This window comes from Helicoverpa zea, chromosome 2 (assembly GCF_022581195.2).
Source record: "Helicoverpa zea isolate HzStark_Cry1AcR chromosome 2, ilHelZeax1.1, whole genome shotgun sequence".
Taxonomy (NCBI): domain Eukaryota; kingdom Metazoa; phylum Arthropoda; class Insecta; order Lepidoptera; family Noctuidae; genus Helicoverpa; species Helicoverpa zea.
Window position 1 is genome coordinate 12,249,460 of NC_061453.1, and position 15,531 is coordinate 12,264,990.

At 39.1% G+C, this 15,531-nt stretch overlaps 1 protein-coding gene across 1 annotated transcript; it reads left to right on the forward strand.

The window, feature by feature from the left end:
* The first annotated feature begins 59 nt into the window (after positions 1–59).
* LOC124639003 (PAX3- and PAX7-binding protein 1) lies at positions 60–15,434 on the forward strand. The gene is made up of 17 exons (XM_047176214.1): positions 60–388; positions 886–1,022; positions 2,589–2,864; positions 3,602–3,749; positions 4,116–4,217; positions 4,713–4,857; positions 8,293–8,482; positions 8,964–9,087; positions 9,369–9,569; positions 9,923–10,098; positions 10,495–10,559; positions 10,901–11,070; positions 11,611–11,794; positions 12,299–12,432; positions 12,756–12,930; positions 13,248–14,194; positions 14,424–15,434. Exons 1-16 carry the CDS (start codon positions 220–222, stop codon positions 13,300–13,302), a joined length of 2,451 nt encoding a protein of 816 aa, XP_047032170.1. The 5' UTR covers positions 60–219; the 3' UTR covers positions 13,303–14,194; positions 14,424–15,434.
* The last annotated feature ends 97 nt before the right edge of the window (positions 15,435–15,531 follow it).

A 15,531-nucleotide genomic window follows, 5' to 3' on the forward strand; every position in this document is an offset into this window, starting at 1 on the left:
ACACTAGCGGTTTATTGTAGAGAATCGACTAAACAAAGTCATTGTGACAACAATCTATGGCACTGGGCAACAACACTAAAATCAGCTTCAAAAATCCAAAATGACGTTTTTCTAAAAAAAATACGGATTTTTAACCAAAAATCTAATTAAACTACAATTAATAACAGGATCGTGAGATCTTTATATTGAGTGGTATAGTGCAAGTGTTGTGTTTGCAAAATGTCGTTATTCCGGAAGCCGAAAAAGATTCAGCGTCGTGTGTTTTGTGCTGATGATGACGAAGATGGGGAGCCTGAAGCGCCGCCGCCGCCAGTCATCAGCCAAGAAAGGGAGAAAAAAGAAGCTAAATCCGTCAAAAGCACTCCTCTGTTGAGTTTCGCCGACGAAGGTAACAAGTCGTACAGATCCTCAAGGCTGTATGTATGAATGCCCTTGTGAACTCAAAATATTATGTCTCGGTGTCTGCAAAGCGTTTTGTTTATCATCTTATATTGTATTTATTTGAACTGAAATGTATTTGTTATGTGGAACTGTTATATATGTTCAGTATCTATAATTTATTGTCTCTTATGTAAACTTTGTTCAATGCCTTAACCATGAATTGTTATGGAATACTTAACTGTATTTCGACACCACACTGCATATCCAAATTGTTTGTAACTTCGCCGTTTCTGATAAGAATTCTACCATTTATTGAAATACAATAATTTTGGTTTGACCAAACTTTTGATGTGCAATTTCTTGGTACTCAAACTTAATTGTTATGCTAAAATAAAACAAACAAACATTGATTTGTACACACTAACTAACAACCTCACACCCTAAACTATTGAGGGTAGCGATTCTAAAGAAGTCTTACTCATTTCACATACTTTTGACTTTCAGAGGAAGATGGTGAAGTATTCAAAGTTAAGAAATCTTCTCAAAGTAAGAGATTGGCTAAGAAGAGAGAGAAGGAGAAGCAGAAGCGTGATGTGAGAACAGATGGTGATAATAACAAATATGACAATAATATACTTGAGGTAAGGTCGACTTTAGTGGTAGTCCCACTTAGACAAGTGGAGATTATGAAATTACATTTATATCTTGTTAGTTTAATTATTTGTGTGCATTTCATTATGTACATGGGATTGTGCCAGTGACACTTAAAGTGTTATTTTCATGTAACCGTAGTATTATGTAAAATATGAAGCCGGTTGAGAGTGAGCAAGCACCGCATGAGTAATGAAATCCACATGATATTAAAACATCCTTAACCACTCTAACGTCCGTGGATAGTACAGTATCCAAGAAAAAAGTAGCGTCATACGCCCATGGATACTATAGTATCCAAAGCGACGAGTTGTGTTTAACTCCATCTATTTTAAAATACGGTATTATTTGTTGAGTTTTGACAGATTATCTATATAGCTGATGAAATAGTTCGACGAAAAAATAAGAGATGGTAGTGTAACAAGCTTTTGACAAAAAAAAAAAAATTTTAAGTTCAGTTGACGCGTTTGACGTTCGTTTCGTTAAGTGTTTTTATAAGTGTCAACTATTATGTCGTTTTGTTTTATTTATTTTACAAGTGTTATACATCAAAATAAACTAGAAGATTTGGGCTTTACGATGATGTTTTTATATCACAGTTTTAGCTGATAAATCTAGTCTAATTTTAACTTCAAACGATTGTTGTTTCGAAAAAAGTCCGGTCAAGGTCATAGGCCAATCTTAGTTTTGTTTATACATATTTTACAAACTTTGCATTAAAATATTATATTTAATATCGTAATAAGCAAAATAATACATTTTTCAAACAGAAATATACTAAATTCATTGAAAATTTCGTAATAGCCTTCTCGAGCGCGGGAGACATCGCGGTAAAATTACGAAGAGTAGTGTTTTGTTTCGATTTAATTAAAATACTTAGAGTTAACCGAATATAATCAAATATACATCAGAAGAAAGGGTAATAAGCTTAGTTTGTTCTGAAAATATTTTATTGATAAAATATGCAACAGTTGTCCCTTATATTTTAAAATGGTAGAAATAAATGTGTTTTTTTCTCCTTAAAATCATGTTTAACCCGGATTTTAGTATCAAAGATTATAACTAACGATTTTAAAATATCATTAACTTTGATCTGTATTCTTTAACCATTTTTTTCGTATTTTTTTCTTTATTTTAGCCATTACGGTTCAGTAGCTGTATAGGTTTTTTGTTACGACGAAGTTGCGAGTCGCGCGTGGTTCGGGTACCGCGCGAGGCTGGACGTAAGAGAGAGAAACGGTCGCGCGGCCCGGACGTTAGAGTGGTTAACCTTAAGTACTTAAAGGAAAATAAAAAATATAAATATAATTTATTACAATATTTTTTAGCTACTGCTTATGGATGGAGCATTTATAACTTAATCTTATTAAAAATATTTGTTGGTATTGGCACAATGTTCATAAAATATTAAGTCTAATGGATCAACTTTGTAATTTGAGGTTTTCATGTAAAGATCCTTCAACTATAAATAAAACATGTCAATGAGTCTATCTACTCAATATCCTATTATCCAATTGTAATTGAATAACAATACTACATAGCTACTCCAAATCCAGGAAAAGAACAACCACACAGATGGGACGAACGACAAACCAAAGACAAAGAAGAAGGTGACATTAGAGGGGCTGATACTGGCCGGTCGCGAGGCGCTGGCGGCTGACGGCGCCGGCGACGTGTCGGATGACAGCGCGGCGGGCGAGGAGGAAGAGGATGAAGATAATAGGGGGTTCCATCGGTACCGCGCCGAGTCCGTGCGGGCCGCGCTCATGGGCGCGCCGGGCCGCATTCCCGACGCCGCGCTCATACACGCCGCCCGCAAGACAAGACAGCAGGTATGAGAGGTGAGGGACTAGCGCTGCCCGGTGACCTGACTGCGGTTCCACGTCGATTGTTTTGGATCTATGAAGATTGTGTTCTTCTCTGATGTTCAGCAGATGGTTTATCTATTTGTAACGTGGGAAGATTTATGCAGTTCAGTGGTTTTTCGGGTCAATAAAAGACCTAAATGTTTCAAATTCATATTTCAATAACATTCATGGCTGGCTGTCAACAGTAGCTTCATTGTCTTATCGGAATTGCATTAAATAGATCATTCTGTGTCTTGATGTCATTTAGGTGCTTGTTGTCAGGAGTTGTGGGTGTATTTATTTACTTCTTCTACCTTCTTATAAGGCATATAAGAGTCCCAACTCCAATTACTGCACAATTGAAGCAGCAACAAGCAGAGCTCCAGCAATTAAGTGGCAGCTGATCATCCCAGATTTCTTTACAGCTAATTATGAACTACAATATATAATATTTAATACTTTTATTTTAATTTAATTTATACAGTGCTGAGTGACAAGATATTTCCAAATAACATACCATACAATATTAGTCTTATGTCCTAAAATAACTTTGAATTATTTTAATTTTATTTTGGAACTTTTTTATCTACATAATTTACCATCAATACCTTAGTAAAACAACTCAATTCATAATGTCCCTTATTCTCTCAACATTTTCTCATCTCGCAAGTCTTGTCACAGCACTGTTGTACCCCACAATCCAACAGTTACCATCCTCGTAGGCTCGCGAGCTCGGAGGTGACTACGTGCCGCTGAAGTCGGAGGCGGCGCCCGGCTCCCGGCTGGTCAGGGACGACGGCTCAGGAGATGATGAGGAGGAAGGCAGGATACATGTCAGGGGCTTGGACTTGCCCAGTGATAAGCCTAAACGTGAGTGCTGTTTTAGTTTTACGTCACATGGGAACTATATTTCCCGCAGCTGTATAAAAAACAGAGCATTTATCAGGCTCTAGCTAGACCAAAATTGCATTCAAGTCAGTTAAGAAGTTTTATTTGACCATCACTGACAATCACCGAACCGCCTTGAGCAAGCCTGATTAACGCTCAATCCTTCTCTGTGTGAGAGGAGGTTTTACCCAGCAGTGGCACATTAAAAAGGCTGATGATGCTGAGTAGAAGTGTTGGATTTTTTATTGAAAGCAAGACAGACCAACTAGATATTTCAAAATTGTTTAACCAAGTTCAATTTAATGTTTGATGAAGTTCAGTATGTATACTTAAGTGGATAATTTTCAGGTGGCACAGCGGCAGCCTCAGAAGAGGAACTGGACAGCGAGGCAGAGGAATGGGAGGAACAACAGTTGCAGAAAGCGAGGCCAGCGCTCGTGGATCTCACTGGTCTGATGACATTGTATACTAAGCGCCACTGCTCAATACAAATGTACTGTTTCTATACTAGTGGCGAGTTTAAATGGGAGTCCATGAACTTGATCTTCAAATTACGCTATTACATGTATAAAAAATCGTTGTAAGAAAATATGATACTGTGACAAGACTGAAGTTTGTCTTTTTGGATGTGTACTAAATTTATAAAAACAAAGATGGTAAAAATACATTCTGATACATTAGACATAGTGTACATGAGTACATCTGTGCATTTATTTTTATGAATGTAGATATAAGAACGTGTGTATTATACTGTTCACTTGCGTCATTCTGAACTCAACCATTACATTATGTTAAAAAGTTTTGGACTCCCATCTAAGCATCTAGGTACTACAAACCGATTGTAATCTTAATCTACTTATATTTAAATCTTTTATTGCAACGTTTCTCCAAGTTCCTCCACCAAATGCATACATACCAATAATCACCCCTTCTCTCCCCCCTCAGGTGAAGGTGCAGTAGAAATGAACCCGTTCTCGGTAGCCCTGCCGGCGCCGCAGCAGTCGGCGCCCGAGCACCTGCGCCCGCTCACCACGAACGATACGCAGCCCCCGACGTCGGCTAATGATTTAGTTGATGCGCTTAAGAAACGGTATGTTTTTTATGGTTGAATAGATTATGTGGTACATACAGGTGCGGCGAGAATTACCCAGATAAAGAGTTGCCTATTTTACCAGGCCACAGCTTATTTCTGTGCAAAATGATTTTTTTATTGGATGAACCGATTTAGTGTAACAGTGTCAGACAGATAATATGAAATATGGATAATTTGGCTCACCAGAAATTTTGCTTTTGAGCATAAGCAATTTTTGTGATATTGTGATATGAGAAGTTTCAATAGTCAATGTTGCTGAGCGAAATTGTAAAAAATAAAATGCAAATTGAGATATGTACAAGATTTTATTAATTAAAGAGTAACATAATAACAATCATCAACAAGGTTCCATATCTAAAACTAATTTAAACGATCCATCGGGGTCAACGCACTTGAGTACATTGACCTGATCGCCTCGAAACGCTTTCACATTAGGGCTCGCTAAATACGCCATACTTTCCACAAAGCTATTACTCCTCTTCGTAGTAATCTCGTCCCAATCCTCTATTAATTGTACCTTGTACCAACATAACACAGCATTGCACTCCCCATCTTGGACCACTGGTACATCGATCACGCCAGACTGCATATATTCACAACAGCTGATCACAAACTCCTCAGATATTGCTTCATAGTCCATTCTAGTAATATCTAAGTACACAGCTTGGGACACTTGGTACCTATTGACATGTCTAGCCAATCTGTAGTCTACATTGTCGTCAGAAACACGGTTGTTGGTCTCCAACCATTTGCTGCTAATCAGTTGGCCCATGATGGTCACAGATCGTGGTAGGAACAAACCTCCTTCAAGAAGATGTGAGTTATTCAAGTGATGAATTATCCGCTTCCTTCTTACATCTATGTCACCATTAAACTCGATAATATTACTGAATATCACATGGTATTTCTTTTCTTTAAAAACATCGTGAGACCAGTTGTCGGATACTAGGATATTTACTTTGTCTGTCGGGATGCCGTTTGCTTGTAATACGTCCAGTAAGAACGCCTTGTCGTCCGCCATTTTCACGTGGCATGTCAGAGAGTTCGCTTGACGTTTCATCATGAGCACTCCGAACACTGGGAATGGACTCAAGTCTACTATATCGACGTCGGATATGTCGAAAGTCTGTCCTAAATACACACACACAGTTGCTATACTCTTCCTTATCATTTCCATGTATTCAATATCGTTCAAAAAGGCTAGAGTTTCAGGTGAAATCCTCGTGATTTTCGTACTATCTGGTAATGTCGTCAATCTCCCGCCATAAGTTAGGAAAGATACATTAGCTGTGTCATCCTTGCGGAGTTTCTTCGGTAAGACGTCGAAGAACACTGCTTGTGGCCACGCAGTCGCCTTATATTCGAGTCGGGGGTCTGTAGTGATCATTATCTCATCGGTCAGGTATAAGTTGAACCAGCCGACCACCATGTTCATTTCACCATCTTGGTTAGCCGTCAGCCTTGCGGTGTAAGGCTCTTGTCTGTACAACTTCTCGCACACATCGTGGTAATTGTTGAAGTCTATTGTGAATAACGATTGGGGCTCAGACATGTATTTTAAGCCATCGTACAAATCCACGTCTTCGCCGTAATAAGTTTCCCCGAAGTAAGTCGTTGTGTGAACATTCATAGTAGACACGTTTAATATGTCCTTGGTGTTGAGGCACAGTTTATATTTCCTGTTGAGCTCCTCACAGCTGATGCCGGTGACGAAGTACTCCGCTCTGCCGGGGATCACTCTCGTGTTCTCTTGTAGCAAGTTCTCCCAAGCGTGGCAGATAGACTGCAGGATATATTCGCCGAATAAACCTGCGTCTATAGTATCAGTCAGTAAAACAGACCGGGTGCCATAGATGTCGCTAAAGTTTAAAACGACAGAAGGTTTGTTGATAATGACCACTTCATGCGCGCCATTTTCTTCCATCACACACTCAGCTAACCTGGCCATTGTAGTCGATGATTCACACGCTGTAATCACAATAGGGTTGCGCTCGTTCGCGTACAACGCCAACAGTCCGGTCCCAGTATCGATATCGAGAACGCTGTCTCGATTAGACACGGAACTCCTTATAGCTTGCCGATACGCATTATTACGCACTTTATCGTTCAGTATTCTAAACTTGCACCTCGGGAACAGAAAACTTTTCGCGTTATTCAAATTCTTCTCGATGCTGACGAAACTATTATCGATGTTTAGAGCCTTTTCAAAATGGCACAACGCTTCGGAGAAATACCCATATCGGTATAAGTACCTTCCGATTTCGTTCAATAAGTCGACGTTACCAGGGAACAATCTGATCGCTTTTTCGAAATTGGCAAAAATGTCGGCCTTATTGTCAATTTCAGCGAGTTCCTCGTTCATTCTTGAGAGGACCGCTCGGAATTCGATCTCGAACTTCTTCCTGATGCGCGGTTGTTTCTCGAACGCACACAAATACATGTCGAAGGCTTGCCTATAACTGTTGTTTGTGGCTAGCTGTTGCGCTAAGATTATGTAGTTGTACGCTACGTCCGCCATTTTAATTTACTTTACACAACAATTTTAAGTTTTAAGACACTTAGTACACTCACTGCTTTTATAATTTTAACTTAAACTCGCGAATACAAGAAGTCAGACAGAGTGAAGACGACTTGCGCTCTTGAAGTTCAAAATTAAACTGCCCATTACAGTCACTGGTCTAATCAGGTAAACTCTGTTCAAGGCTGCTAAGGTACGGACAGAGGTAGTGGGGATGGCTTTTAGCAATTTTTACAACAGTCCCTAATCCTTTAACAATAGGGTGTAAAAAGGGTTGTTAAAAATTATCAGTAATTAGTTAATCGCTTTATCATAATTACTAGAAGCTGGCTTTAGTTAGTAAAACAATAGGATCAGCGTTGTTTTATGATTATAATATGAAGGTGTTAATTTACTAACAATTTGTATTGTATTATTTTTAGCAGTTTCCTCGAATATTTTTTAAACTGTTAATCCTTTCTCAGAAAGTAGTCTTTTGTTTTTATTAGTTACGAAGGATTATTGTCACTTGTTTTAAGTAGCTTTAGTTTTACATTGGCACATATTTGCGCTTCCCAGAATGACACAATATACAGCCAACATATTTTTTAAAGGGTCTTTTATTGTACTATTATTTTGAACGACTGTTGTCATATCCCGTGCACGTGCAATGGATACTTGTTTTTACCTTCAAATTAGATTTATTTCAGTGAGAAAGTGATTTTGTTTCATTTTCACCTTAAAAGATTTACAACCTTTTTTGGAATCAATTTTATCCGGGTGCTCATAAATCCTTCTTAACACGACTGAACTCCCAGAAACAGCTAGTAAATATTGCACATATCTATTCTAATTTCTATATTTACTGAATAACTTTGATTTTTTCCTTGCTTTCTACATTTACCATTTACCAACCTTATTTCATCTACCCACAGGTTACAAGAACTTCGTGTAGAACGCGACGCAACTTCCACTACGCAGAAAGAACTACGCGATAGGTTGTTGACCTCTGCGCGTATACGCGAGAGTCGGGCCGCGCGGTGTGGGGAACTCGATGCCGCGTATAAGAGAGCTCAAGCTATACGCGGTTTCTTGACAGACCTTATCGAGTGTCTTGATGAGAAGGTGAGAGAAATATTACTATTGAAGAAATGTTTTGAATAATTTGTATAAAATACTGCTGTGTAAATTGATAGATTCTGGTTTGGGTGTGAGAAACTGTCACGTAATAATGCACATGCCTATGTGCTTTCTTATATAGGGGTGATTTATGTATTTCCTTGTGTACTGCCCGTATCTCCTCTCTTATGTGCTCCCTCTTTGCACTCCTTTTTCTGTACTCCCCGATAAACTCTTATGTAATTGTACTTACAACCTTTTTTTATGGCTGGATCCGCTCCTGATATTTTCATGCTACTTTTGTAGCTTTCACAGTTTTGTGCCCGTTTCCACCAACGATTCCTTAGAGTTCTATTTAAAACCGTGTTCCATTTTTGTTTTTTTTTTTTAATAACTTTGCAGTAGCTACTACAAAAATACTTGGAAATTAAAGACCTATTTCCTATTGTATTTCAAAATTAAATTCCTATTTGGTATTGTTACTCAGATGCCACAGCTAGAGGCGTTAGAAGCCCGTGCCCTGGCGCTGCACAAGCGTCGCTGCGAGTTCCTCATCGAGCGGCGCCGCGCCGACCTCAGGGACCAGGCGCAAGATGTACTCACTACTCCTGGTAAGTGAACATAAAAACATGGCTGCATTTGGTAAATTTTTTATTGAATAATTAGGCAGGATTTGGTGAACGTGAGCTTCGAGATTGTTCGATATTACCGCAGCTATTCGAAGGCTCCAGAAGAAACGAATGGTTTTTGTATGATTTTCAATGTCAAAAAATATATGTTATCTAGTACGTTATTGAATGTCTGCTCTTGTCGGGCCGATTTTCTTGTTGAGAAAGGTAATGTCACGATTTTAATTAATTAATGTCGTGGTATTTACTTTTGGTTTCATCAGGTCGAGCGGCAAACCTGAAGCCATCAGAAAACGAAGAAAAAACGCGTCGGGCCGCGGAACGCGAGGGCCGGCGCCGAGCGCGGCGCCTCAAGCGCGAGGCCGCCGCCGCCGCCGCCGGCGCCGCGCTGCCGCACAGGGACGGAGACTCGTCTGATGACGAGCTGCCGCCGCAGGAGCTGCACCACTATACTACGGAGAGAGGTCAGTGGCTCCATCATTATCATCTGTCTAGCCTTTTGCTCAACTATGTTGGGGTCAGCTTCCAGTCTATCTGAGTAAAAAAGTTTTTGTAAATGTCAGTGTTTTGATTAATCAGGAGATTTCAGATTTTCGCTTTAAAGTTGGCTGTATGAGTATGTATGTTCCTTGTGTATTAACCGACCGTGCGGTGGACACATGGTCGTGGTAAATGTATGTATTGCTAAATAGGCGCCGTCACCTCATTCTCGGTGACGGTCCGGTGACGGTCCGATGACGGCGGCTGTGAACAAATGGCCTAAAGCGACAAATTTTAATAACACCAAGATATGCTAACAGTGACATATTATTCGCAGACAGTATACGAGCAGCCTCAGCGCAGCTGTTCAGCGACGCTTTGCCCGCGTGGCGCAGTGTGTCGGGCGTCTGCGGGCGGCTGGCGGGCTGGCGGGCGCGGGCCCCCGACCTCTACAGCGACGCCTACGTGGCCGCCTGCCTGCCTCGGTTGTTGGCGCCCTATGTCCGGCATGAGGTCAGTGTAGCTATACTCACTAAACAACTGTTCACTCAAGTATGTATATGCTAACAGCATATAGTTTTAAGGCCTTCGCTGCGTCAAGCGGATGGCCGACCCAGCTGACTGTCTCGGACGGACGCTTGCACCATAGCAACACGGATGATGTAGCGGCGCTCAATATATGACGAGATGATATAGCTCCAGATGGCATACATACATCCGCTCCGCGTGCTGGCCCAATGCAGCGAAGGCATTTACATATTTTCAGTTACATAAAAAAGCATATATATATTAATACTTTAAACAAAAGCTCACGGAAAACTTTTGCTTAAACATATAATTTACTGTAACTGACTCGCCAGCTCGTCAGTACCACTTTTTGCAATGCTTATGTTAATGTTTGTCCCACAGCTTATCCTATGGAACCCGCTAGCAGACGAAGACAATGAGGATTACGAGAAAATGGATTGGTACAAGTGAGCATACTACCTATACTATTTTTAAACTTCTATTTCCATTTTATACTAAAAAAAATCACTTCACTATGAAATGTAATGTAACCACCATGATATGATGTTTCAATTTTTTGATGATCAATTGATGATAAAGTATAGCTCGTGCCAAACTTGAGAAAATCGTGCGAGTTGTCCGTATATTCTCGGTTTTATACACCCTTATGAAAAGTGGTGAGCCACTATTAAGTTTGGCGAGATCTATACCGATCGAGACCTTACTCTGAAAATACCTAATCACGACTAAACTAAATATCTAAATCTAACTATATAACTTATATTGTAACATCACACAACATTGTCAGATGTCTGATGATGTACGGCGTCCGGTGGGAGCGTCCGGCGGACTCGTCGGAGTCGGCGTCGGACGACGAGGTGGAGCCGCCGCCCGTCACCGAGACCGCCGTGAGGGATGACCCCGACCTCATGCTGGTGCCCGCTATAGTCAGCAGGGTCGTGCTGCCTAAGTTGACAGGTTAGATCATGAGAATGTTCCTTATTTGTATTTTTTTTATATGTATGTATTTTTAGTAATTTTCATTTTTTTCGTTTTCGGGTATTCCTGAAGTAAATTAATTTTATTTAAACAATGGAGAGTACATTTTTAACTTCCTTTTCGAGAAACTATGATGCTAAAGATAAATGGCCTTACTACAAAAACTTTAACCACTGTTTTACGCTTGTCTAAAAAAAATGTGGCTCCAAAATGAACCATATGTCAACGTCATAATTTGACATTTTTTTAGACAAGTCTTAAACTGACGTTAAAAAGTTTTTGTGGTAAGACGGAAAGTAACTAGTAAAGACATACATAATTATCTGCTATTGAAACAGGAGTTGTGTTATGTGGTGATGTAAAATTAGTATTTTTTTCTCGCCAGCGTTTGTATTGCTTTTTTATAATACATAGTTGGAGCACTTGAAAGAAAGAAAATACATGATATATGTAATGATTTTAATGTAGACGAAAACTGAATTCATAAATCGTTCTAATTCCAACATGATTGTCCCGCAGAGCTAGTGACATACGCGTGGGACCCGCTCGTGGTCCGCGCGTGCGTGCGGCTGCGCGGCGCGCTGCTCCGCGCGGCCGCCACGCCGCAGTGCCGCGCGCCGCTGCGGCGTCTGTCCACTGCTATACGAGCAAGGCTCTCTGCGGCGCTGGGGGCTGATGTCTTCCTGCCTGCGTTGCCGCCGCAGTACGTACTAATTTGTTTCTTATTGAATTGAATAATATGATTATTTCATATTTTTGTAATATTTCTTTAAATAGCTTTATTTTTTGTTTTGTGAAATATTTTTGACTTTTTTTCTGAGAACATGTCAACACCGGTTATTAAACGTTTAAATTACGAATTAACATTTTGCATATAATATGTTGCGAATCCTACTTATATCCTACTTCCTACTTATATTATAAATGTGAAAGTTTGTGAGAATGTATGGATGTATGTTTGTTATTCAATCACGCAAAAACGGCTGGACCGATTTGATTGAAATTTGGTATGTAGATAGGTGATACCCTGGATTAACACATAGGCTACTTTTTATCAACATATCACGCGGGCGAAGCCGCTGGCGGAAGCTAGTTTTTAATATTTCAAAACTCGTCTTATCCTAACATATTGAAATAGGTTTAGATTTAGTAACATGTACCTACTTATTGTGATAACGTACACTTATAATTGTAATGTTTTCTTTAGTGTGTTGGAAGGTGCGGGCGGTGCGTTCTGGCGACGTTGTCTAGGCGCCGGCGTGAGGCTGCTACGTGCCACGCTAGCGTTGGCCGGCCCGCCCGCGCCACTGTACGCTGACCCCTTGGTTTTATCGCTTATAGGTAAGTTAATAGTTCATTTATAGTGATACTACATTGTTTTCTGAACATTTCATAAGAATATGTTTAGAAGTGATTTTTTTCTTATAAAGGATACGATATTTTACTTTTGTCATATTTGAGTTTTGTAATTGTTCACAATGAATTACCTTTGTTGTATTGGGAACTAAAAAGCCCAGATTACAAAATTACGATTACATAGAAAATGCTCTATGTTTAATTGTGTGTAATTTTCTATGTATTCGTAATTTGTACGTGAAATTAGCTATATTTTTAATTGATATTAGAATTTAATCGTATTTCAACATAATCTACGTCAATTCCAGACACGCTATGCTGCGGCGCGGGTGCAGCGGGCGGGCCGTACATCGCTGCGGCAGCCGTGGCGCTGTGTGACACGCTGCCGCGCGACGCTGCGTTACGTGCTAGAGCGCTTGCGCGACTCGCCGCGCTCGCCACGCTAGCGCTGTCGCGATTGGATACTGACAACCCGCTGCATCTGTGAGTGTTATACGGACCTAATACTTTTTATAATTTTAGTACCTACAATTACTTATTTTGATGATGATTTCAATTTAAAGGTATTAATTAACAATGAGCATAGTATCAACCTTATCTATCAATGGATTAATGAATGTCAAGCTAAATTAAATACGAACAGTCGATTTCCTTAACAAAATGAATCTATTTATATACATTATCAGAAAATTTACCGAACAGGTTATCTAGCCACATAATAAAATTTTTCAGTTCAGTTCAGTTCTTTTTCCATTCTGTGTACAATTATTTTATGACACAAACGATTTCTTTATCTCCAGAAAAGCCCTGGAACAAGCTCGAGCAGTGATCGCAGAAGCCCGCGCGGTTGAATGACCCACACAGCTGATGACGTCACACTGCCCGCGAACAGTCACATAGCCGCGACCCGCCTGACTACACAAGTATGAGGAATAGAGTATACGCCTTTACGTACCGATGATCTTTTATCGTTCAAAGTGTAAGCAAAAAGGTTCAGAAGTTCTTGTAAAAAGTTAAATTGTTTCTACAAATGTAGTTCGATGGAACTTATTATTTTCTCGACAAAATGAACGCAACGTTGTACCCAGGTTATTTTCATGTTGTTTAATTAATAAATTCGCGTAGTTACAATGTTATGTGAATATTTTTTCAATATTTTGTCTTATTACGCTCATACTTGTGTCGAGTTTTGTATAAGTGGAAAAGAAACATGGGCTATATTTACATACAATGTAAAATTATTTATTTACATAAGATAATACCAATGCATAATTCTAAATATGAATACAAAGCAATATTTCATGTTTTCTTAAAAATGTGCCTTCATTGATTTATTCGTATAATAAATTCAATTCAATTCACAGTTATAGTATTTAATTAATATCAGTATACATACATACAAAGCTATATTGTACATATAGTAATATAGATTAACAATAACAGTATAAATTGATTAATGTAATTTGCTTAGAGTCAATAGTTGAACGTCTGTAGGTAAAGCTGTCAGTAATTTTTTTGCAAATTTATACAAAGCAGGTATACCAAAATGAATCAAAATTGCAAAATGAATCATTGATTGGTAACTCTCTGGTATTGAATTTACGTCTAGTTTATTTTCCTGGCGAGGTAGTGGTTTACAGACAGTTAATAATATAACGTCTCGATAGTAGCAAGATAATATTATATCGATCATGAGATCCTTCAGAAAATCTTCCCTTTAAATGTTGTGAAAATACTAAGAGGACCTATAGTTCGGCCATTCAGAGAATGCGTTCCTGACACGTCGCGATTGAACTGACGACGTAACTACATTCATTGATTATTGATATAATAATGTTGTTTTAATGCTCCTCAATTGTTAAAACGGTAAACAACCAGCAAAAATATTTTTATCGTAACTGCAACGCCATTGCAAAGTTACGTCGTCAGTTCAATCGCGACGTGTCAGGAACGCATTCTCTGAATGGCCGAACTATAACATTATTTAGACTTAGGGCCTATGCACACCACGTTTTTTAAACGCGCCGTCGACGCGCGTTTGTAGCGATACAGACGCGATACGCACGCAAGTCAGGACTGCTCTGCAGCGCGTCCCCAAAACGCGCGTCGACAGCGCTTTTAAAAAACGTAGTGTGCATAGGCCCTTAGAGATTATAACAAGCAAATGTCGTAGGTTCGTGATGGAATGTTGTGCCCTTGAATGTAATATATTTTCTTAGCACTTTTAAGTCATATTTTTGTACGTCGTTCAGTCGAACTACTAACTTCTTGTCGCAAAGCTGTACCACAATACACTTTCATTAGTATGGATCACAATGTCCCATAGTAGACGAAGTAATGTTATTTTCATAGAGTTCTAGTTTGCATACGAATTGTTGAAATGTTTTGTACATATGGAGTCTTATTAAGCTCATAACGAGATAAATGGTAGCACATAGATTCGTGCCTCAATTTTTGTTTCACAAATAAAGATTTGATTATTTGGTGTGATTACAGCTACAGTGAATTAGTAAATTCATGTGAATAATAGAAACTGTAATGTTAGAAAACGTAAATACTATTTTCAGTGGTAGAATTGTCACATTTGATGTTAGATTTCTCTTTGACCATAGTGAATCATTAAGGGTGAGTTACACCATTTAACTATAACGATAACCAAATCATAACCAGCCGTGTACTGGCCGCTCGTTGATCAAATCGGCGATTTACGGAATGAAAATAATGAATGAATCGGTTATAGGTATAATATGGTGCAACTCACCGTTATGAATAAATACGTGAGACTATGCTCTTTCTCACGAACTTTTCAATTGTTTTCTATATAATTTTAATAAGGCGTAGTATTGAAGTTGTGATGGCTGTCTCACTTGATCATTGTGAATGTTATATCATAGTTATTTATGTATACTGTAGTAAGTAACAGATCAGGATGTCTCGTGTGAGGTTCCGAACAACGATGATAAATAAATGATTTGGGTTTAAAAGTGCTTTATGTTTTATTTAACTTGATACGAGTAACCGACATAGTCATCATCCCCCTGCAGTCTTTTGATAATCCCTTTAGGAGAGGAGTAACAAACACAG

Bases quoted from the DNA above. Each gene is read 5' to 3' on its own strand.
- LOC124639003 (XM_047176214.1), top strand. From the start codon at position 220: ATGTCGTTATTCCGGAAGCCGAAAAAGATTCAGCGTCGTGTGTTTTGT. The intron at 4,218-4,712 runs GTCTGATGACAT...CTCCCCCCTCAG, and splicing joins AGCGCTCGTGGATCTCACTG to GTGAAGGTGCAGTAGAAATG. The intron at 12,433-12,755 runs GTAAGTTAATAG...CGTCAATTCCAG, and splicing joins CTTGGTTTTATCGCTTATAG to ACACGCTATGCTGCGGCGCG.